This window comes from Salminus brasiliensis, chromosome 14 (assembly GCF_030463535.1).
Source record: "Salminus brasiliensis chromosome 14, fSalBra1.hap2, whole genome shotgun sequence".
NCBI lineage: Eukaryota > Metazoa > Chordata > Actinopteri > Characiformes > Bryconidae > Salminus > Salminus brasiliensis.
This window is the reverse complement of record NC_132891.1, coordinates 33127309-33152529: the sequence shown is the minus strand read 5'-3', so window position 1 is coordinate 33152529 and position 25221 is coordinate 33127309. Positions and strand designations below refer to the sequence as shown.

The following is a 25221-nucleotide window of genomic DNA, read 5'->3' as shown; positions in this document are numbered from 1 at the left end:
GTCACCTGGTAATGGAGGTTACATTAAGCCAGGGGAGGCATTAAGTCGCATGCCCTGCCTTGCTTACCAGGCCGCTGTTGGCGGTACAGGCGTGCTTGCGAGTGTGTGAAAGTGTGTGTGTGTGTGTGTTTAATATATGCATGTGCTTTTCAAAACTTCCCAATATGTTCTACCATCATCCAAGAACAGCGACCCGGGCATGGCTTTAGAGGACACGGCTGCCGATCCCCATCCACGGGCCACTTTATGAGCGAGCGATTATCCCTGCTGAGAAACACAACACCAGGAGCCACACCAGGGGATTACTGGCCTCTATATTTAGGGTTTTATGTACATGAATATTGGCAGAAGCACTCTGTACATGGGACAGGCAGAGCAGACACAGAGAAAGAGCACATTTACAGAATCCCAGACCAATTCACTCACAGAATGAGATAATACACAGACAAAAAAAAAGGTATTGGGATTGTGGGGGTGGGGGGGATTTAGGGTGGTCATGTGACGCCTCAACAACTGCCCGAACTTTGTCAGATCATTTTACAACGTTTTTTTTTTTTTTGCCTTTTTGCCATATCAGAAATAACCATAGCCGATAACGAACCAAAAAAACACAAGGTAACAGTTCAAATAACGAAACGAAAACATTAAGGTGTAAAATAATTTAAGAACCTTTCCTAAACACGTCGTACATGAGTACTCAGTCAGAGAGAGCAGATGGGGAGGCAGTAGGTATCTCTGTAAAGGGGTCAGCAACGGAGGGACGAAGACGGATTAACGCAGTTCTCGCGCCGCAGCCGAAACGGAAAGACGCCTCTCCAGCAGAGGGCGGTGGTCTCGGCTCGTTAGCGGGACTCGCTATGAGACATTTACAGGAGGCTATCTCTCTCTAAAGAAGAAGCAGTTCAGTCTCTGCCACCCAGAGCTGACGGGGTGCACCAAGTAGTCAGTCTGCAAAAAAAAACTTAGTAGAATATCACTTCCAGTTAAATAAACTTCTTTTTTCTCATTATATATATAATATATTTACTTCTGTGCAGAGTCTGTTTTTGTGTTTTTGCATTTTTCGCTTAATCATCTCTTTCTTTTCGTTTAGCAGTACTTCCTCGTTTTCACCAGTTTGCTCTGGTACTTGACCGAGTGGCCGCTGTGGCCCACCGCATAAACATCCAGCAGGTAGCTCTTGCCGGGCTCCAGCCCGCCGACAGTCTCCGTGGTGACAGCCTTCTGCGGGTTGGCGCTGTGGAAGTACTTGCAGAGCACCTTCTCGGACTTGCGGCGGCTCTGAGGCCCGGCGCACTGGTTCTGCTCCCGGCGCCGCTGCTCCTCCCCATAGCCCTCGTCGACCTGGCGCCGGTACACGCAGTACTTGTTCCTCTCCTGCGTGCCGAGCCACGCCACCGTGACGGAGGTGCAAGTGCGGAGCTTGTCGAAGGCCTTGATGCGCGTGTCCTCGGGCAAGGAAGGGAAGGGCTGTTTGGCGCCCTGGCGCGTGCTGGCCAGCACCTTCAGCGTAGAGGCACCCTTGCGGGACCCCCGGAGACGGATCAAGTACTTGGCTTTGGGTTTCCCGCGCAGCTGGAACTGCCTGACGCCCTCCACGTTCTGCGAGAGGAGGAGCTTGCCGTCTCGGCGCACCTGCAGCTGCACGGCGTCCAGGCAAGCGTGCACGTAGAGGGTCACCCGCTGATGTGAGGAGACGGGGGCGAAGCGCAGGAACTTGCTCCCCTTCCGCTTGATGAAAACGTCCGCCACTTTGCCGTCCTTCAGCTCCACCGTCTTCTGCTCGGCTTCCTGCTTGGTGCGGGCGAAGGTGCCCACGTAGGCCGTGCTGGTGTTGGTGGCCGTGTTGACAGCGAACACGTCAAAGTAGTACTGCGTGTCCGGCTTCAGGTCTGAGATGGTGAAGATGTTCTTGTTGCCGATGCAAATCTTTCGGATGTCCGAAGAGACCCTGGGCTTGGGGACGTAGGGGCGAGACAGCTTGCCGCCCAGCGCCCGGTTGGTGGCCAGAGAGCGGTCCTTGAGGAAGTCGTTCTCGGACGGGACGAAGCCGAAGTGGGCGAAGTCGAACGGGCTGAAGTCCCGGCCAGGCTTGGGCGCAGCCATGAAGACGTCGTCCATTCCCATCTTGGCCTCAGCGGCGCACAGGCTCTTGAAGTTGTGCTCCTTGTTGATGACCACGCAGTACTGCACAGGCTGGCCCATCAACGATCCCGTAGGCGTGGGCTTCCAGGCCAGGGTGACGGTGGTGCGGCCCAGGGCGGTCACGTCCACCCGAGGATCGTAAGGCAGCTCGGGGTAAGGTTGGTCAGATTCCGGGGTGGTCGTCGCGTAGATTTTGAAGTTGCTGTCCTTCTCCGTGGAGAGGATCTCCAGCTGGTAGAGGCCGGATGGCGAGCTGGTGGACACGAAGGATTCCACATCGTTGCCTTTGTAGGAGAAGAGCTCGGTGCCTTCGCTGGCCGTGACTTGCTGCTTCTGCTGCTCTAGAGGTTCTGGTTCTCCTGTACAACATACAAACACGCCCAGGGATTAGGATTTGGAGGAATTACACCCAAACCTCAAGCAATGGCTGACAAGATGGCCTACACACATGGCTGGCTGGGACATCATATATAATCATAAAGGGCTTTACCTAAGCATGGTGAAATTGACAAACAGACTGAGGAAGCTATTCATAACAATTCGGGAAATCCACTTTTTTGAGGCATTCAGCTTCCAACTAATCCACCTAGTCAATGCAATAATGATGCACTTCCACTCTTGACCCCAAACCCTTGCTTTTCCCCCCCTTTACTTGTTTGTTTTCCTTCCCTCCTTCACCAGACCCCAATTAGCAGCCAGGCTAAGCAACCTGCAGCTTAATGGAGTGCTCAGCGTTTTAGTACGCTGGTCCTGGTGAGGTCACCGCGACCGTCCCGACGGGCCCTAGCAGACGATTATCCTTCGGCGGCACTAGCTGAAGTGTTTTCTCTCCAAACATCGCCCGACATCACAGCCCCTCGTTCACTCTGCCTTCCCCACAAAGCCACTGTACTCCACACAGAGGTGCCTTGTAGCCTCGCTGGCCGGCAGTCCCCGTTCGGGCCCTCTCCTTCCAGCCCAGCGCGAAAGCATAATATTTTGTTTGTCAACCGGAGAGAGAGAGAGCCGTCGCGCTCAAAGACGCCGCTGCCTCTGGAGGCGTTCCACAAATACGGCAAAAAGCTCGTGGATGATGTACGGACACCCAGGGCTTGTGCAGATTCGTGCATATTTCGCTATGTTTACAGTGTACAGTAAGCGCTGTGTACACAGGAATACTTTCCAGAGCTGAGTCACAGCACTGGGGCTTACTGCTAAGTTCCAGTTTCTTGTTCAGATCCAATCTTGGAGCCTCGACGGCTCTCAAATTCCTGCTTGTAAGCGAACCTTATCTGTCATTAGTGTGAATCCTCTTCTGCCCCGAAAGGGCTTGCTTGGAAGGGCCTGTGTTTTATCACTGGATACACTCTGCCAACACGCACTGCCAACTGTGAGAAGCATGGGGAGTGACTCTTCCTCAGCCAAGCCAGAACATCGGGAAAACCAAGAGGGGGGGTTTTACAGTTTCTGTAAAATCAGGACTCCTTTGTAAGCAACCAATCAGTGGATTACAGCGAGAGTGAGTGATGAGGGTTCTGCTGTTCGTCAGACTGGCCAGGGGGAGCTTGATGCCTGGGACGCATTACTGTACACATAGACCCCCATCACATACAGCCACGAAGTCTCATGACATTAGGGGAGCCGATATATCATCTGACCGATAGAACTGCTCGACTGTAACCCATTCAGGTCCAAAAACCACAAATAGTACGACCATGAAAAATACCACAGAGCTTGTTCTGATTGTTCTAAATGATGTAGGTACTCTATATGCGAGCATCTAACAGTGCCCGTTTGAAAGCTACATGGTTGCACCCCTGCTTTTCTGCGTGAAAAGACCTACAATGCATTACCTAGTGCACATTTCTGCGTTATTTTAATATTTATTTATTTTTTAATATTTGATCAAATTTTAATATTTATTTTAAATATTAAAATTATATTATATATATATATTTTATGGCATGTGCAAAAATGCAGATACACTCCATACAGCTAGCCTGGTAGCTCTTGGTTAAGTGTGAGTGGGTCAGCTTTGGCTTCTACCTGTAGAGGGTGAAGGGCCTTGCTCAAGGGGCCCGACAGTGGCAGCTGGCCGAGCCTGGGTATCGAACCCACAACCCTGTCATCAATAGCCCGGAGCTTTAACCGTTGAGCCACCACTTCTCTATATACACACTATATACACATATAGTATATGGACAAAAGTATTGGGACACATATATTAACCGTACTGACATCCCATTCTAAACATGGAGTTGGTGCTCCTTCGCAGCTCTAACAGCAGGTCTGGAGACTTTTCTGCACTATGAGCTCTGAGCTCAGCGCTCGGCCCCGACCCTGGCCCCAACCCCGCTCTGTAACTTTACGTGGTCTGACCCTCGGTGGCACTTTGCTTGCTGAGGTTCCTGAACGCGGCTTCCACTTACTCTTAATAATACTGCTGCTAACTGCTTGGTTGATCTCCTGAGGTCTTGTGGAGTCTCGACGAGTCACAGCTATTCTGGCGGCTCTTTTTTTTTTTTTAGAGGAGGGCCTGCACAGTATTTGGCAGTGGTGTTAATGTTATGGCTGATCGTGTATTATGTTTGGAATGACTGATAATCTCACTCACTTCTGTGCTTTCTGTCTATATGCCTCTCTAAATGACCCCACTACCCTACATATTTGCTATGTGGTGGGCTATGGGACTGGGAATGGTTTTGGAGGGGGCTTCAGTGAATTTTTGTGTTTTGCAGATCCTCTCCAGATGCAGGAGGAGCAGGAACGGGGGCAGTGGTGAGAAGACAAGAGTGAGAAAAGCGAGAGGCTGGACCAAAAGGAAAAGAACAGCCAGGCCGAGCAGGAGTGATGACTTTTCCTTGACAAGGGTGGTAGGGGAAAGGAAGGGGGGGAGTGACCCCTTTTTGCTGGAATTAGATTAGGACATAGGAAGGACTCCTAAGAGTCCCTCTCTCTCTCTCTCTCTCTTTCTCTCTCTCTCTCTCTCTGTATCTCTCTCTCTGTATCTCTCTCTCTCTCTCTCAGTTTTCGCTCTCCACCTCACTGGCTTCCAGACTGTGGACGTCAGATGCGGTTCATCAGCACGTCAAGAGTGGTCACCCCGGGAAGAACACACGTACGTACACACACATACACACCCTAGCGATTGACCGCGCTGGAAAAGGCCAACCGGCGCGTGACTCGTTCCCACCACCGCTCAGACAACAAATATTTACGCAGTTTCCAGGTTCTTCACTTCACATGCGAGCTCTTATTCATGTAACCTTTCATCTGTTTTCATAAATCAATCCAGGGCTATTTTCACTCTCCGGGAGATGCTCTTCAGCTCCTTTGGTTGGTTGAGAAAACACATCGCAGACTTGTTGGTCAGCCCCCGTTAGTGTGGATTCATCAGGTGGGTTCGGTGTTATAGAGGAATTAAAGGAATACAGCCTTTTTTACCCTGATCTCTAGTTTGAAGCAGCCTGGCTTCTGCTGTGTGTATTTTTTGGGGTACAGTCGGGGTATATTAATATAGTATTTCATATTGTATTATTCTGAACTGTAAATTAAAAATAAAATAACCCAGCAAGGCTTATCACACACTGAGGTGTATTACTCATAACAACAGGGACTCCTGTATAACCTGGTGGGGGTGACATGCTGTTTAGGGGGGTTTATTAAAACTCACTCGACCTGCTTTTTTAAAAGCTTATGATAACATATAACTGTCTTATGTGCTATAAGCGAACTATTTATTATAAGCTCCACTTCAAGAAAACTCTGATTAAAAAATAGTTAAAATTACATTTAAATTTAAAAACACTATTAAAGTTGCAGTATTTTGAAAGTTTCACATTTTTAGGTTCTAGATACATTAAAAAAAACATCTGAGCAGAGTATGTGTTTTTAATCACTGCCACACAAAAACCTTGTATCTTCATTTTGGGCGTTTTCAAACTTTTGACATAATGTGAATCTGGCAGTTGCTGTATTATACGTTGTATTCAAATTTTACGATGAACGGACCAATAGAAATGCTCCACAATGCCATTGTGGTGATATGAGGTTTTCGCATCACAGCGACGGTATGCAGTCTTTGTTACCATAACATGACATTTCAATTGCCATTCACTGCATGCCAATTTTCTTTAGATGAAAATAAATACATTTTATTAATTAACAAATTATTAAATTAATAATTTTTTAATTATCGTCATATTTGATCTCAGCACAAGCAGAAAAGGCCAGATTTGTCAATTCAGACTGGAAACAAGATGAAAATGTAACAAAACCATGTAAATTATTATTTCTAATTATTTCATTAGTTAATTCTGACCCTGCGATCTGATTGGCTGAGAAAACACTCTGACCGAAGCTCTTCAGGTGTTACTCGGCCTGTATTACTCGACTACAGTGCACCAGTGCCAATATCATAACTACGTTATAGAACTGCCTATCGTTTATTATTATTTCTCGAATATTTCTGTAAATTAAATGTTTAGAAAATCAGACAGCAGCTGGTTCTGGACCAGCTGGAGGAGTGGAGCTGTGTAATTTACCTGATCCCTCTCCGCTGGCGTCTTCTGGCAGCTCTTGCAGCGTCAGCCTCCACTCCAGAGGAGCGTCACACGGCGTCACCGTCACAGACAGCGGTGTGTTGTCTTCCTCTACCACGAAATAGTACCTGCAAAAACAGAACCAGCTTCAGAACCATCTCTGACTGTTCCTTTAATAATAGAGTGGAATAGCCCCCAAACTAGACCCTGTGACCCCACCCCTCATCTTCCACTGAGGAAAAGAAGCTCCATGCTGTCCTTGTTGTTGGATGCACTGTGTTTTTTTCTGTGTTTATTTATGTGAAAATGAATGGGTGCTATTAGCCACCAGTTAGTATGACGCTAATTGGAGGGCTATTAACTTTCATTTGTTGTTAGCAACATTAGCATTTATGTGAAACTATAGCTTATAGCTTGATCCGCTACCCAATCAGTACTGGAATTTGAACCTACAACCTTCCGGTTATGTCATTTTCTTTGCTATTGTTGCCAAATTATCTACATAAAACCCAAGTTTTCATCCCAAACTCAAATGAAAATGTGTCTAATGAATGAAAGCTAGTAGCTACCAGCTAGTATGGTGTTATTTGGAGGCTATTCACTTTTATTAACTGCTAGCAGCATTAGCTTTTTTAAGGTAAGCTTTCCTTTATTGATCCCCCTTAAAGGGCATTGGTCATTTTGCTGCTTGCCTATGCCAGGTCTAGGAGTACCACAGTGTTACTAGCAGTGTTGTTAACAGTGTTTCTGCCCAGTTGTACCCAATTAGTGCTGGAATTTGAACCCACAACCTATCTATTTACATGGATACTAGGTTCTCATCCCAAAACCCACATGAAAATGTGGCAAATGAATAAAAGCAAGTAGCCGCCAGTTAGTTTGATGCTATTTGGTGGCTATTGACTTTCACTGGTTTCACTAGCAACATTAGCATTTATGTGAAACTATAGCTTATTGATCCGCTACCCAATCAGTACTGGAATTTGAACCTACAACCTTCCGGTTATGTAATTTTCTTTGCTATTGTTGCCAAATTATCTACATGTAAACCAGGTTTCCATCCCGAACTTACATGAAAATGTGTCTAATGAGTAAAAGCTAGTAGCCGCCAGCTAGTTTGATGCTATTTGGTGGCTATTGACTTTCACCGGTTGTTAGCAACATTAGCATTTATTGATCCGCTACCCAATCACTACTGGAATTTGAACCTACAACCTTCTGGTTATGTCATTTTCTTTGCTATTGTTGCTAATCTACCAATTTTTCATCTCGAACTCACATGAAAACGTGGCTAATGAATAGAAGCTAGTAGCCACCACCTAGTTTGATGCTATTTTGCGGCGATTCACTTTGATTAACTGTTAGCAACATAACTTTAAGACTTTAAGATAAGCTATACTTTATTAATCCCCTTAAAAGACATTGGTTATTTTGCTGCCTCACTTACTTTCATTTGTTGTTAAAAACATTAGCTTTTCAGGGAAGCTATAGCTGGCATTTTGAACCTACACCCTCCTGGTTCTGGCCTTTTTTTTTTTTTGCAATGTTTGCCTAATTATCCCGGATCTGAGTTCACCCAGCTAGCATATGCCTGTTGAGTTGCCACATGATATCACTAGACATTGCGCTGATCCGTATCATAAGCTAATTAAGAAACACAAGGGGTTCACTTTGTATGATTATTGCTTCATTAGCAGCTTAAAACAAACACGTGGGAAGATTTATTAGCGAGGCCGACAGAAAAAACAAGGAGGTGGAAGTGTCGACCAAACCAAACAAACACGACCTGTGTGGAAGTGAAGGAGGCTCCTCCAGCAGAACGGAGTAACACTGGAAAGCTGAGCGTGTGGAAGCCCCAGACTGTGGGAACGAGGCCACATGTGTTCTGCAAGTTGATTAATTCATGCAGGATTGCGCTGACCCTCTCCGAAACAACCCCTTCCCCGTTTCCCCAAACCTGAGCCTGTGTGAGGGTGAGCGGGCGGACTGGTAAGGAATGCGGCTGTCCTCTTTCGTTAGAGCCACCTGTTCCTCCGAACACTTCTTCATCAAAAGAGCTTCTCCTTCAAACGCTCACACTCATAAACACACTCGCGTGTTTCCCAGCATCTCATCCATAATGCATGCCTCCGCGTGCCCTCGCCGGCTGCGCGTTGGCTCTAATAGATTCCATATTCTCCATTAGCAGAAACATATCCAGACAGCTACATGCTAAGTGAGGCTCTGTCCTCCTACGACACATGATTTAGGAGATATGTATGGCTTTAATGGTGAGGGAAGGGCACATATAAAAGCCTTATCTCTGGAATGTGCAATCCTACTAACCCCCACTGGGCTGGGACACCTCTATTACATGATGCCTCCAGTGCTGGGAGGGTGAAGGCTAGCATGTGCTTCCTCCAAGTCACAAGTAACGGTTAACAGACACCCACACCGGTTAGCATGGCAATGAGTGATCTGGGACGAGGGAGGTCCATCCTACCCACCCAGAGCGGGTGAGGCTACTACGTTTTTTTTGAGGAGCTGTGGTTCTTCTACTGCATCGCTCAAGGAACCTTCTCTAGCACCTTTGTTTTTAAGAGTGTAGCTGTGGCGTCACCGGTAATTGACCTAGCGCTTAGATGGCTATGCCACTCGGGAGCCTGATTTGAGTACTAGTGGGTCCAGAACCAGCCTAGAATAATTGGGTGCAAGACAGAACTACCCCCGAAAAGGGTGCCAGTCCATTGTAAGGTACCACACACCCATTCACTCTTACACTCTAAGATAGGGGGTAATTTAGCACCCCCCTTGTGGTTTTGAGAGGTAACTGTTGTACCCCAATGAACCAACCCATAAACATTTTGTAACCATTTATATAATTTCTGATGGTAACAAATACATGTGTGTGTGTGTGTGTGTGTATGTGCGTACCTCTTGGGAGTGTCCCTAAACAGGTATCCACTGATCTCCGCCCCGTCAGGGATGACAGACGAGTCGTGGAACAGGGCCTTATCCCGGATCTGCATCTGAAACAGGCCTTCATCACGAGTGGGCAACTTCTGCCCCACCACAGCCAGCGCCAACACCAGGAGCCCACCCAGCCCACACCAGCCAATCATCGGCCTCATCCTGCCAGAGAGAGAGGAGAGAGAAACAGCGTGAGTGTTAGGGGACGTTAACAACACTGATTCTCTTGGATGTGGCTCCCTAAAGTGGAGCATTTCTGCCAAAAGTCAAGATCATACACTTTCACCCAACACCACCTTTAGTGTCTGTAAGAAAAAGAATATTTTATTATGATTTAAATGTAACGGCTTTTTTACAACATTTTAGTTTTTACTTTGACTTTTTTTACTTTTAGGTTTATATGAGCATTTTATTTTTGTATTCTTTACTTTTTCCTTTTTATAATGGATTTTTTACATTTACTTGTATTTTCAGATTTTACACTGTATTTTCACATGTTACTTTTACATTGAATTTTTACGTTTTTCATCTACTTTTACACTCTGTTTACATTTTTCTTTTACACTGTATTTTTTTACTTTTACACTGTATTTTTACACTTTATTTTGTGCTGTAATTTTACACTTTTCTTTATGCTGTAATTTTACACTTTTCTTTGTGCTGTATTTTTTATTTTACTTTTACACTGTATTTTTACATTTTACTTTTACACTGTATTTTTACATTTTACTTTTATGCTGTATTTTTACACTTTTCTTTTACACTGTATTTTTTATTTTACTTTTACACTATATGTTTTGTTTTACTTTTACAGTGTATTTTTACATTTCACTTTTTATTGCTGTATTTTTACATTTTACATTTACACTGCATTTTTACACTTAACTTTTACATTTACTTTTGCTTTTCATTCTGCACTGTATTTTTACATTAACATTTCATATTTTACATGTACTTTACATATTCTCCACATTCTGTATATGTTGAAATAAGTGGGAATTCAATCATAAATTCTGAATCAACCTTCTGAATGACTAATTGAATTATTTATTATGCAACAGTTTAACCCTTTAAGCACTCGGGTGGCCCTTACATGGGCCCATTCCTCAATTCCTTACCCTCAAATAACATTTCTTATCAGCATACTCATATTCATGGTACTTAATAATTCACAGCATTTGCATAATAACTTATTGTTACTAAATAACAAGTACTTAAAACTCAAAAATAAGCCTAGGGTTTAATAAATCATGCATTTATGTAATTACATTTTTTTTTAAATATTAACTGTAAATCACATGTGAAGCAAATCTATAATGACTTTAGGCTTAACGGGAGGCTGCATAACACTGAACCCGTATTAGCGACCCCTTTGTAATGCAAATCTGCACCATGTCCTGTGGGGTCAGCATGCACCTGGTCGGCTCCTCCGCGTGCTGTGCACTGATTGCTGTCCAGGTTAAAATAATCATTTGAGAAGCTCAGGTGGTCGGCGAGTGGGCTGTAAAGTCACGCTCCCACACTAGTCAAACAAATACGCTCGGTCCACTTCAAGAGAGCCGTCCGGTGCAGGCTGACCTGTGCGGTGATTCACTGGTGCTTTGATGCTCTGCTGATCTGAACACAGTGGCTGCAGCTGCAGCTGTACAGTTGCATTTAATATCTGATGGTGTGCAAATACTTCTGCCCTTTAAAAACACACACCAGGACCCATACACACGGTGCTTCACGCACACAGGTGGGATAACACTATTCCTGTGCTGATGAGTCCCAAAATAATTCTCTCTAACTCACTAATTATCTATAAATGAGGCTCTTTATCGTTATCTAACACACACACACACACACACATATACACACACACACAGACAGATGTGAAGCACATGTGGCTGTTTGTATTTGTTCTGGAACGTTTGGGTCGCCCTAACTACTTCATTTGTCATGTCAGTTCCCTTTTTTCCGGGCCGTTCCAGAGCCAGCCCAGCCGACGTTGGACCGTCTGGCGTGTGCTCCGACAGTGTGAAGATCTTATCGCTGTGCTAACAGAACACATGCTCAGAAAGTGTGTGTCACGTTCTTCAATTCTGGTCCAAAACATTGCAAATTTCCAGCCTCGCTGATCTACGCTCCTCTAAACCCACTGATTAAAGGAATACTTCAGAGCTTCTCGGCTTAATCTGTGCTGGTAGCCTCCGTAGCGTACAGTCCATCACCACCCACAGTAACAGTGATGGCATTTTCTGTACTTACATAAGAGCTGAAAACTGAAACCTTATAATGGAAGTCAGCGGGCAGCTGGTATCAGTAAACCCTTGTGCACTTTAAGAAGAAAATACAGTGGGAATAGAGAGGGTCAGCGCTAAGCAAGAACCTGACACTATGCCCTGAGGTTCGCGAGGTCGAATCCTGGGTCATGCTGCTTCGCCATCGGCAGCTGGAGCCTGAGAGAGCACGACTGGCCACAGCCATCGCTCTGGGTGGGTAGATGGTGCTCTCTCCCCATATCACTCCCACTGTGATGCTGGCCGGGGATCCGGCGCTTTCCTCAGAGCGTGGTTTGTGAACAATCTGAACGTCATAGATAATCTATGGGAGGCTAAAATGCACCATCCAAGTACACTATATTGACAGAAGTATTGGGACGCCTGCTCCTTTCATTGTTTCTTCCGAAATCAAGGGGATTGAAAAGAGTCGATCCTGCTTTTGTTGGAGTGACTGTCTCTACTGTCCAGGGAAGAAGGCCTTCTACTAGATATTGGAGAGCATTGCTGTGAGGATTTGATTGCATTCAGAGATTTAGAGGTTATTCAGAGGCGTTGGATGATCCACAACTCCCTAACTCATCTAACAAGTACTGGGAGTGTATTTCCCCAATTAATTTAGGCGCCATGACCAAAAACACAAAAAAATAGACAGATGCCTAGCAGAAAAGCATCTTATACCCAGTCAAAACTCTAGAACCACACTTATTACGTGACGTTCTTATGTTCCACTGTAAAATAGTACCACACTATAGGCTCTAAACTCGAGACTGAGAACTGAGAATGTTCCTCACTGCCACAGGTTGGGAGTCATGCCTGTTAACAGCACCTAGAGGGCGCCAGAGTGTGCTCTGCTGGAACACAGCGGTAAAAACAAAGGATTAGGACTGGATCGAGCTTGAAATTGCTTAAAATAGGCAATACTAACCATTAAAATACGCCTGGATCTGCCCAGATCCCAATTCACTGGTATCCCTTGTACATTTTAAGTGAAATTCATGAAAATTCAATAAAGGAGAAGGCAAACTAATCAGTGATTCCATCAGCTACCATTTTTAAACATGTATCAGTTGTGATTAGAGCAGTTCTGATAGCTTCCTATCAGTTGTGCATGGCTGTAGCCCTACCTGTTCAGAGACTAACCCATCAGTGGCCCTCTGAAGGAGGTCTGAAGTTGCTCTTCTATTCGCCACTGACCACCGCACCCTTATGTGGCAACGTCACTGCAGCTAACTATCCGCTACATCTCGTTCCGGAGGCCGGAAAATGCTAGAGCAGTTGACAGATCTGGGAAAGCGCACTGACCAAGTGTGGGATCAACCCTGCTAACTCTTCAACTAGCCATGGACTCGTCCGCCCAGGACTCCATTATTCCCACCGGCCATTACCCAGCATGCATCACTGCTCGGTGTCACTCCAGAGTGGAGGTCAGATCACATCCTCTGCCTATTGATTGAACCTCATTGATCGAAGCTGATGGGAAGGCCTTCCCAGTCCCTGCTGATATAATCAGGCTAATGATGGCAGATTAGCCCGATACTTTACTGCCATTTTACTGCAGGAGAGAAAGAGAGAAAGAGCGAGAGCGGGTGTCCTTTTAATGACCCCTCTTCCACCCCCACCTCTCCCTTCTCATCCCCTCTCTGTCTTTCACCCCTATTCTAGCTAGACCTTCCTTATTCAGGCTTTGTCTTGCTTTGTTTCGCCTCCTGCTATCACTCCCTGCCCAGCTCTTGTTCTTGTCCCACTTCCTTCCTGCGCGATTTCCAAATGTACACAAACCATCGCTCTGAATTGAATTAACAAAACATGATAATTAAGTAGTGAAAATCTTAATTTACACTGGAGCCAGGTTCCCCAAATTAATGCTAAGCTTCAACAACTTCCATTGCCGATTCACCACTAAGAACTAAGGCCCAATTAGGATGAGATTTTTTTTTTTTTGATGAGATATCGTCCCAGAAATAGTTACGATAAACGATATTACTGTAATGTTATGCCACTGATTTAATGCTTATATCATTATATATCACAATAGTATAATAATGCAATTTGATGCTTTTAAAAGGCAATTCACTTTTAATTATTATGAATATTCAGACTTTGGAATTTGAATATAAAAGATGCTTAAATATCATAAATAAATAATTCATAAATAAAATAAAACCACTGTTTTTAAACAAGGTGACTTACCGGCTCATGCACATTAATGGGATTTCCCCGCTAAGTGAACACCATGGGTGATTTTTAGGTCAGCAAAAATCATTGAAATCATGTTCCTATATTGTACGACAAGTTGATTATCGTGATTATCGATATAGGCCTAGTCTCCGTCCATGCATACCTGGGTACTTTGTCTAGAGGTGTATCTAAAAATCTCTGTTTACCCTGTTTACATTTGGTCACTCCATGTGTCTTGAGTAGGGCTGCAGCTATATACTGGCTTAAGGTTTACCATGATATGTAAACTGATGGTTATCACGGTGTTTACATGTGCTTAATATCGGTATTAAAAAATGCACCCGAACAGAGAATCCCACCAATCTGAGAGTTTAAAAAAATATAAATATTATAATATATAAACCAGTTAATCGATTAATGGAGAAAATAATCAGCAGATTAATCCATAGAGAAAATAAGCATTATTTATTATTATTAGATTAGTTACAAAATAGTTTCTTATTTATTTATTTATTTTTAATTACATTTTTTAATTATTTACATATATGTCCATTACAAAATGTATCAAAAATTTGTATATATAATAAAGCTTTTGTTTAATTAAAAAATCTTCAGTTTTCATTCCTTTAAGGGTCATTTTTCTGATTATAATAATAATAATATTAATCATATTAATAATAATAATAATAATAGTAATCATAATAATAATAATGATGATGATAAGAAGAAAAAGAAGTAAAATACTGTGTATGTGATCCTGTAAAACCGTGCTATTTTCTGAGACCTTTATCATACTGTTAAAATCTTAAAGTCTGGAGTATCAGGATTATGAAGCCTGCAAATGTGAACGCACCCAACACTCATCTAAAGCACATACAAATCCCATCCCTCAAAAACCACTTCAGGAGGCGGTCTGATCTGAGACGCATTGCAGCCACATCTTATATCAGTGTAAACACATGCGTCTTTCTCCAAGATGCAGTCCACAACCCAAACCCCTCCCGGTGCAACCCAAACCCCAGTAATAATTACTGCTCAATCGGACAGCAATCTGACTGCAGTCGGATTAACCAGAGACACAGATACAGCCCAAGGCTGAAGCAGTCCACCCCATCAGATCACAACCACTGCTTCAAATGGTTCTTTCAATGATGCCATATAAAATAACCACTATCTGTAACAGAGAAGTGAGAGTTTAAACCTCGAGCCATGTAGGACTCTTTGCCATCAGCAGCCGGAGTCCAGGAGAGCACAACTGGCTGTGCTCTCTATGCTTGGCTAGACGGCCGCTCTCTTTCCCCTCGTTACTCTTAAAGCGATGTTGGCCAGCACAGGTGTCTGTTAGCTGGTGGCGCTGAAGACCTGCCGCTTTCCTCCGATTTGTTGGTGACAGCATTTGGAAAAGAGCTGCAGTGACTGGCTTTACACTGGAGAGTGCTAAGGCCTTACCCTCCTGGTGTCGGGAGCATTGGAATAGGGAGCTAGCGCTAGGGGAAGCTACAAACAGAAAAATGGGTTAAAAATAAATAATATAAATAAATAAATAAATAATGGACGGTATGCTGGCGTGCAGTTCTGGTTCCTTAGAACTCTAGGTACTAGAACATGAGCCGTACGCACTGGTCTCAAAGATCAGGAGGGCACCGGCGCTCTGAAGCAGGTTCCCGCGGATGTTGTTGCTTTTCCCACAGCGAGGAGCAGCGTTCTCGTGCTAAAATAGAACTTCAAAACAGTCCCATCTGGAACAAATAACGCTTAATGTCTAATTAGAGCCGAGGAGAACGTCTGATCATAATTTGAGTGAGGGATAATTGGAAGGCAGGGCCGGCCGCAATCGTGTCAACTTTGTTTTGCTGCTGCGTCGAATGTATTTATTTATTTATTTATTTATTTACTTCCGTTATGTTACGTCCGTCGATTTTACAATGACTGTAACTTAGTTATTAAAACAGCAACAACAACAAAAAAAAACGAGGGCGAGTGATGAATTGACCACCGCTGTGATTGGTGAGGGTGCAGGTTGTGTCGCCGGCTGGGGGCAGAGGGGATAATTCCAAACAGTTTAAAGTCTTTGAGGATAATAACGGGCCTTGGATTGTTTGTGCGAGCGTATTCAAACTGCTCTTAATCACTTGATCACATGATCACAAGCCAAATGGAAGCGAAAAGTCGACTATTTGACTAATTCCGAGTCATAACTCTCCCCCTAAGCCCCTTTCTGTGATCTTGACAATCATCAAAGAAAACAAGTGTATGGACCAACAGCTCCTCGGCACCAGCTGCTTTCGGAAACCCGGCGAGCGCTGGGAAAATGACGGATTGCTCTCCTCTCCCAATGGTGTGATTTTCCCCCATTAAGCCGCGTTCTACTAAAAATAGACCTCACCATCAGAACGCAATTAAAAGCACAATATTTTCCTCCGCCGAGCATCTGAGTGTGTGTGTGTGTGTGTGTGTGCATGAAGCCTAAACAAAGAACCCACAAGCTCACAATCAGCCACCAGCCATCAGTCAGCTCCATGGAATGGGTTCTTGAGAGGGACAAAAAAAGTGTGAAAAGTGTTAATCGATGAAAAGGTGACGGAAATCAATCAGCTCTGATCAATCATGTGCTTAATCAGTCGATCAGCGAGGTGATGGAGGGGGTGTGGAAGGTGTTAATGTGCAGAGAGCCATCCTTCACAGCTCAATCAGCTCAGGCAGTGAATTGGACTGTATGGTTATAGCAGCAGGTTGCCAGCGCAGAGTGCATTTGTGCGCGCACACACACACTCAGTCACACACACACACACTCAGTCACACACACACACTCAGTCACAGATGAGTAGCACATGTATGTTAAATGCACAGAAGCAGCACCAACGGTGTGGAAACACACAGCCTCTGTACAGCGGTTTCCACGTGTCAATCACGGCGGCAACAGCAGAAAGCAGTCGTCAGTAATGTCTGCATGTGTGCGTGTGTGTGTGTGTGTGTGCAGTGACCAGTGTGTGTGCTTATTTTTATGTCTTTCTATCTGTATATGTAATATGTGTGCACCCCCCTTCTCTCTCTTTCTCTTTCTCTCTCTCTATATATATATATAAAAATATATAGAAGGACAAAAGTATTGGGACGCCTGCTCATCTTTTCCTCCAAAATCAAGCATATTTAGCGAATTCATCCAGCTTTTGTTGGAGTAACTGTCTCTACTGTCCCAGGAAAAAGCCTACTAGATTTTAGAGGAGCACTGCTGTGAGGATTTGATTGCATTCAGCTACAAGAGCATTAGTGCAGCCAAGGCAGGGTGTTGGGTGATCACCACGCCTCATGACAAAAGAATTGGAGCTCCACCATCCATCATTCCAGAGAACACGGTTTTTCCACTGCTCCACAGCTCAACTCTGCTGGGGGGCTTCATACCCCTCTACTAGCCCCAAACCTGGCATTAGGCAGCATGGTGCCAATAGGTTAATGTTGATCTGCTCCAGAGAGTCCTATTCTATTGGCAATACTAGCATTTGCACATCTGTATCAGCAGCAATGGGTGCAGCTTAAAGTAGCTGAATGCATTCGTTAGAAAGGGTGTCCTCAAACATTTGGACACACATAGTGTCTACTTATGTACACTGTGTGTGTAAGTACAATTGTCCCCTTGATCCCTGTAGGACAATTACATCGGTCCAGCTGCGCAAATCAAGTCCTGCATATCTGACTGCAAAAAAAACAGCCATTACAAAGAGGACATTTTTCAAATTGGGCTTTTAATGCCCTGGTCCCTGCAGGTCTAACTGCGGTGACCCCCTTCTGTCCAGATGGAGGTCATTTAACAGCAAGGAACAACAAAAAAATCAACACTCCGATATCAGCATTAATGTGATTCAGCCTCCAGACTGAGGCCCGGTCGACACTGGCTGGGTTTAGTGTTTAGCTGGAGACTGAGGCGGCTTTCCCACCAAGCCTGTATCCATTACACTGGGGTGGGGTTGGTTTTCACACTGAAACCTACCACTGTATACAATCTAGATACACTACATGTCCAAATGTTTGTGGACACCCCTTCAAATGAACGCATTTACATTACATTTATGGCATTTAGCTGATGCTCTTATCTAGAGCGACTTACAAGGTTACTCGTATTACAGAGGAGGGCCAATGTAGTGTTTAAGAGTCTTGCCCAAGGACTCTTATTGGTGTAGCACAGCATAGTCACCTAGACTGGGAATCGAACCCCAGTCTCACACTCACAGCTTGTCTAGTCCCTGCAGAGAAGAAGTGCTGCCAACAGAATAGAATAGGACTCTCTGGAGCAGATAGTAAACATGAACCTATGGGCACCATGCTGCCTAATGCCAGGCGTGGGCTAGAGGGGTGTAAAGACCCCCCAGCAGCATTGAGCTGTGGAGCAGTGGAAGAACTGTGTTCTCTGGAATGATGGATGGTGGTGCTCCATCCAATACTTTTGGGATGGGCTGGAGAGTTGGGGGATGATGAGGTGGGGTGGTGATTATCATCCAGCATCCGGACCTCACTACAGGCTCAAAGGCCGCCCCTGGACAGTAGACACAGGTTCTAGAGTCCAAGATTAGCGCTTAGCATGCCTGTACGAGTCTCCGTCACACGCTCTTCAGAAGCAGCTACTCACATTCTCCACTGAAGCACATTCTCTGAGATGCTTCGCGGCTCAGAAGAGCCCTGGACTGGAGCTCTGTTTAGCTGCCAAACCAAAGCGGCACCGCCGCACCGGGGCAGCCAAACGACACACACACAAGCATTAGCTAGCGACTGCCAGGCTCTCGCGCTCCCTGGCAAGCGTGGGGAACGATGTTTGCTGAAGCTAAACTTAGAAGACGTTTGGCGAAGTTACTTACGTGACTGTTGACACAGGTCTCACACAGAGAGAACGCCATTAGTGTGTACGTCTTAACATCGAAGGTGTGATTAATGCACGAGGTGCCATAAACCAGACACTCTCACTCTCGGCTGATTTGGAGCTTCAGTGGAGCATCAGTGACCTTCACTTGCTGATCTCTCAGTCTCAGAGCTCTGAGCATTCTGAGAGGCCAGACATGGCTATCAAGAGGAATCAGGTACAAGGAGACCTCCAATGCATGTAGTGCTGATCTTCGGTTTTTGTGAGACCACTGGCTAGCAGATAGAGTAGGGCGATGCATACACTCTCCCTCGAGATAGTCTGGGCCCACCACAGAACAAACTCTAGTCTTAGTTTAGACGATAATCACACCGATCGAGCGACTGGTGTTCAAAGGCCACTCGCTAAGCTAGCTCGGCTACAGCTTCACCGAGTGCCAGACAGCCCAGAGCGATGCTGCTGGCTAACTGCTGAGCACCGGCATGAGTGTCGACGGTGAGAACTGGTGTCTGAGAGAGCGACGTCGAGCGACTGGGAGGTTGGGAGGAACAGAAAGGTCAAATGAGAGGCCGGTGGTGCTGGGTTTGGACTCATAGCCGGCCATCTAGGCTTGGATAAGTTAGCTAGCAGAGCAGAGGCCGTGTTCCAGCTAACTGAGGCTCAAATCCCACCCGTTTAGAGGATGACGCCTCATCCTTTTTGTGTTGGAATTTAGCCCAAAATCCAAATCACTTCACAGTACAACCCCGCAACATGTAAACCTAACCCTGTCCGGACTTTACTTCAGCTAGTGCTTCATCCTGGAACGTCCCCGGACAGCCCTTCCCGAAGCTCAGCGAGGGCCGTTCACACCATCCCAACTTCCGTGGCCTAAAGGGAGGTTCTGTCAGAAGTTCACTTCATAGCTGCTCCTCATAAGGAGGAGAAAGATCATACAGATTACTCAACAAACCCATGTAACATGGGAAAGTCTTCTGCTCCCCCCTAAACACACCAACACACACACCCACCCACATCACCATATTAAGACGGAGGCGCGGTGGGAAAGCAGTCAATCACCGCCTTTTCTGTGTCACTGGCCCCGCGAGCACAGAGGAGCCGTTCAGAGAGCGTGTGAGGAGTGTGTGAGGCGAAAACCCCTAGCTGTTTGTGTGTGTGTGTGTGTGTGTGTGTGCCCCCGAAGGGACCCGCTGGGAAAGAACATTCCAGAGGGAATATTCAACAGCGTTTAGGGGCTGAACAGGTATGGAAATGAGGGGGTTTGTGGATTTAGAGAAGGTTAGCAGGGGGGAAAAGGAAGGCTAGTGGGAAATCCCTGATTCTGTACCTTCTGTACAGGACGTGACATTGGGGTCCCTGGCCGTCAAGGGCACCCGGCGCGACCCCCCGACACTGTATAACCCTCGGCGGCCTGTCACACTCGCCGGACGTGCAGACGGGCCGCTGCAACAGTGGCCGAATTCTTTCAGTGCCTCAGTTTTCATATGCAAATGCGGGGTTTAGATACGCTATGTGACACAGACCTTCCCCATTTTCACACTTTTGTTCCACTTATCCATTCTCTCTCCTACTCCCTCTCGCGCCTTCTTTCTCTCTCTCGCGCTTTCTCTCTCTCTCTCTCTCCCAGGAAGGGGAAGCAGTGAGGCTTAGCCTCGCTGTTAACTACAGTTCTTTAAACTCGCCCTTGTTGCTCTGTCTGCCTTTCATTAAGACCGAAGGGGAAAATATCACTCCCGCTAAGTCGACGGATCAGGTAGCCACCGGTAGCCTACTCTCACTCCCGCTCTCGCTCCCGCTCTCGCTCTCACTCCTGCTGTCCCGCGGCCGGCCGACGACAAGCGACACTTTATCCATTCTTCCCAATGTTTTTCAGTTCGGATTCAAAGGGAGAGAGGGGGAAACTCGCAGGAACCAAATTCTCCACAGATGGGACTTCAAACCACAGAGAGAGAGAGTGCGCGAGAGACAGAGAGCGCTCTTTTTACTTATTTACACAAAGAAAAAAAAAAAGGGGCTATCATCAACATAAAAGCCTCTCCACCACAAGCCATCCTTCTCTTCTTTTCTCGCCGGCTAACCAGCCTGACTCAGACCCTCCTGGTGAGTCGCGCCTCAGCACCATCCAAACCAGCAAAAGCTCATCTCAGTTCTGAAGCAGCACCTACAGGGTGGAATTAACACCTTCACAATTGAATTAGCACCTTCAGATTAGTTCAGACCACCCATATTAACACAGAGAGCTCAACACTGGGGAGGGGGGGGGGGGTCTGCTGACAGACAGGCGAGTTTGTTTAGGCTAGCGTAGGAGAGTCAGGAACGGCACTAGCATCTCCAGAGTGTCAGAGCTTCCGAAAAGTCTGAAAACTCAAACTTTCTTAAGGAGCAAGTGAGGGAACTCTGAAGCTCTGAAGTCGGCCAACAGCTAAAGGTCAGTTAGTCCCCAAACAACGGCCACGGTGCGCTCTTTTCCCAATCGCTTGGATGAATGTACACAGCGTCGGCTCTCGCTTTAGAGAGGCATTTACCTGCACAAGATCACTTGATTTAAACATCGTTAACAACAGCGCTGTAATCTTGCACATCTAGGGTGGAAATACAAGCTACGTGTGAGGGCCCGATATTGGGGGCGGCCCTTGTTGGGGACTATATGGTCAAATATCTCCACCATGGTGACTTTACAGGAGAAGAACTCTATAATAGAATCATTTCCTATGTTTAATCCAGCTAATTTAGAGCATTTCTATTGGTCCATTCATCCAGAAGAATTTACACGATGTACAGAAGCAGCTACAAGGTTCAAAGCATGGAGAAAACTGAAAATGGACAGAAATGGAGATACGTGGTTGTCGTTGGACAGCAATAGCGATATGTTATGATGGCTGAAAACACCCAAGGAAACTACCTCAGACTTAACTGGAGGTGCTGGGTGCTGGGCAGTGGTGGCTCAGCGGTTAGAGCTCCGGGCTGTTGATAACAGGGTTGTGGGTTCGATTCCCGGGCTCGGCAAGCTGCCACTGTTGGGCCCTTGAGCAAGGCCCTTTACCTTCTCTGCTCCCCGGGCGCTGGAGTCGGCTGCCCACCGCTCTGGGTGTGTGTGTGTGTGTGTGTTCACTACCAGATGGGTTGCACCTTTATCCTTAAATAAGATGCAACCGCTGGTTCCTTCCACCCAACACTGTAAAGAAGTCCAATATGGCTTCTTTAAGTTCTGGACCACTTCAAGTCCGGTTCAGCTGGACCAAAAATGACCATCTCTAGCACCTAAACAAGTGGATTGGAAGCTCTCGTATCACCAGAAGTATCTCAAACAGGCCACAGTCAAAAGCTTAAGACATTTCCAGTGGCTGTGTTTAGCATCTTCGCAGTCCTGCACGCTACAACTAATGCTAATGCTTGTGTTTAATGTGTTAAAAGCTCATAAAAAGGCTTATTTTTACACTAAACTGGCTAAAACATGTGATTATGTGACACTAAACCCTGAAAACATCCTTTTATGGTAAGTAAGAGGGGGTTTATCATTGCAAGTAACTTTGCAAGCTAGCTATGCTGAGGAACCGTAAGCGCTCGAGCGCAGGGCTGCTTTATTATCGCTCGCGCTCTCTCTCTCTCTCACACACACACACACACTGAAACACGGCCAGGCTCGCGAGTTAAATGAAAAGAGCGTGCGAGCTCCGACGTGTTTGAAAGCCTTTAACTTTTAAAGTTTGTAAAACCGCAGAAGAAGAAGAAGAAGAAGAGGCAGCAGCAGAAAACCCCTTCCCTCGCGCCCTGGCACGAGTTTCAAAGGGAGTCGTTTCTGTGCTCGGAGAGTCCCGGTCTGCCCCCCCCCCCACAACCCTCCCCACCACCTCACCCCCCCAATCTCCTCCTTTCCCCTCTGACTGCCCACCGCTTCTCCTTTAAACGTTTCACGAGCTTTTAAAACACCCGGTCACGGAAACGCACGAGCAGGTAAAGCTGATCTGAGCGGTGCATCTGTGCACGAGACCCCTGCAGATCTGAGCACGTTTTTACTCAGTTAATAACAATAACAACAGATTTTGTTTTTTAATACTAAAATAAAATTAATCAAATATAAAATAAGACAAAGGCGTGCAATTAAAAATATATACATTTATACTAAAATTATCATATTAAAATTTAAATTTAACAAAAATGCAATGCATGCAATCAAAAATATTCACGTTTTTACTTCATTAATTACATTAAACGTTTAAGAAAATGCTGAAACAGACTGAATATTCATGTTTTAATTGATTTATAATATTAAAACACCTAGTAAAAATGTATGCAATTATTAAGATTATGTTTGCAGATGATTTACTATTAAATTTCAGTCCTGATTTCTATCAAACACAGTCTAAACATTAAAGGTTAGGCATTTTAATTGCATAAATATTAGAGTTTGCACTTTTATACATATTAAAATGACATGCAAATTTGTCTTTTTGGTCAAATGTAACTATTGCTTGTGGTAAAACTCTGTAGGAGCGCTGTATAAGTGTAGTTAATTTATCATATTATTATTATTAGGAGAATTTTAGGTCACAATAACCAAAAACAATAAATAAATAAATATATATAAAGATAAATTAAGTTTTTATTAGTAATTTATCACATTTTTGTTAAATTTGGTCACGTTTAGATGCTGATTCTTTGCAAGATACAACAAAAAAAAGGAAAAGTGGAGGATAAAATCAGGAAAAAAATGATTATTACAAAAACAAAACTAATAAATAATCAATTCAGCCAAAGTTCAGCTGGACACACTTTCATCACTGACCACCGAGCAGGTCTCAGTCGGACACAAACGGGTTAAAACTGCAGCAAAAGTCACGAAACTCAGCAGAACCGAGGAGTTTACCTCACTTTGATCTTCTGTCCCACAAACGGAAGCTCGCGCCGCTCGGTCTGCTCGCGCTGCTCGGTCTGCCTCCCGGGGAGAAGTTCGGGCTGTCGTGTCTCTCAGCTCTCAGCTCGGCTCTCCGCCATCCAGCAGCAGGCAGCCCCCGGTCTGAAGCTCCTCTCAGTCTCGAGCACAACTTGCACGGTCCTGTCACGGCTCTGTGCGCGCGCGGAACCGAGTTCGCTCGCTCGCTCGCTCCCTCCAAAGTCCGGTAATATCCGAGGCTGAAGGCAGCGCAAGCCCGAGTGTGAGAGTGTGTGTGAGAGAGAGAGTGTGTGTGTGTGTGTGTGTGAGCGTGAGTCTGTGTATGTGTATGTCTCTCCCCACTCCGTCGCGCGCCTGCTCTCCAGACTCCAAAAAGCCCGTGAAGTGCAGCGTGCGTGCTGCTATAGCGCGCGCTGCTCTCCAGCCGCCCGCTGCTATTGGAGCGCGCCGAGCCTGCCCCGCCCACTCCAGCTCCAGCGTTACCACAGAAACCAGCTCGCGCCCGGCTCTGTACCCACACCAGAACTTTATGAATGAACTTGTTCTAGAACCCGCGCGACAGCACGAGCTAGAACCGGAAAGAGTGTTCTAGAGCCCTGGTGAAAGGGGAGAAAAGTATGATCAAAAGAAAAAGGGCGTTCTACGTTCTTGATAGGAACAAGTTCTAGAAATATTTATGGATGACAAAAAAGTGTCTAGAACCTTATATTCACGGGCAAAAGGTTTATGAACACAGGAAAACATGTTCTAGAACCTCTTGACATAAATAAAAAAAACACTTTAGAACTTTGTATGAACAAGAAAACGGGGCATTTAAGATGTTCTAGAACCCAAGGGGAAGACGTTCTAGAACTATGCATGAATGAGATGAAAGGGTGTTTCAGGTGTTCTAGAATGCTGCCTGGACAGGAAACAGTTCTAGAACTATGTATGAATGAAATGAAAGAAGCGTTCTAGAGCCTCTTGATTAGAAAACGTTCTAGTGTGTTCTAGAACCATATCTTGCAATATACAACTATGTATGAACAAAAGAAAAGGGTGTTTTAGATGTTCTAGAACCCGAGAGAACTTTCTAGAACCATGTATGAGCAAAAGAAAAAGGTGTTTTCGATGTTCTAGAACCTGAGAGGAGAACTTTCTAGAACTATATATCAACAAAAGAAAAGGGTGTTTTAAATGTTCTAGAACCCGAGAGAACTTTCTAGAACCATTTATGAACAAAAGAAAAAGGTGTTTTAGATGTTCTAGAACCTGAGAGGAGAACTTTCTAGAACTATATATCAACAAAAGAAAAGGGTGTTTTAAATGTTCTAGAACCCGAGAGAACTTTCTAGAACTATTCATGAACAAAAGAAAAAGGCGTTTTAGATGTTCTAGAACCTGAGAGGAGAACTTTCTAGAACTATATATCAGCAAAAG

The 25221-nt window shown here is 45.2% G+C and overlaps 1 protein-coding gene across 1 annotated transcript; it reads right to left on the bottom strand.

Moving 5' to 3' along the window:
• Positions 1–300: 300 nt before the first annotated feature.
• Positions 301–24193, bottom strand: ndnf (neuron-derived neurotrophic factor). Its single transcript, XM_072696925.1, has 4 exons — positions 23776–24193; positions 9579–9776; positions 6669–6793; positions 301–2504 (listed from the first exon to the last, which is right to left on the bottom strand). The coding sequence occupies exons 2-4, from the start codon at positions 9773–9775 to the stop codon at positions 1090–1092; spliced, it is 1737 nt and encodes a 578-aa protein (XP_072553026.1). The 5' UTR covers position 9776; positions 23776–24193; the 3' UTR covers positions 301–1089.
• Positions 24194–25221: the final 1028 nt, after the last annotated feature.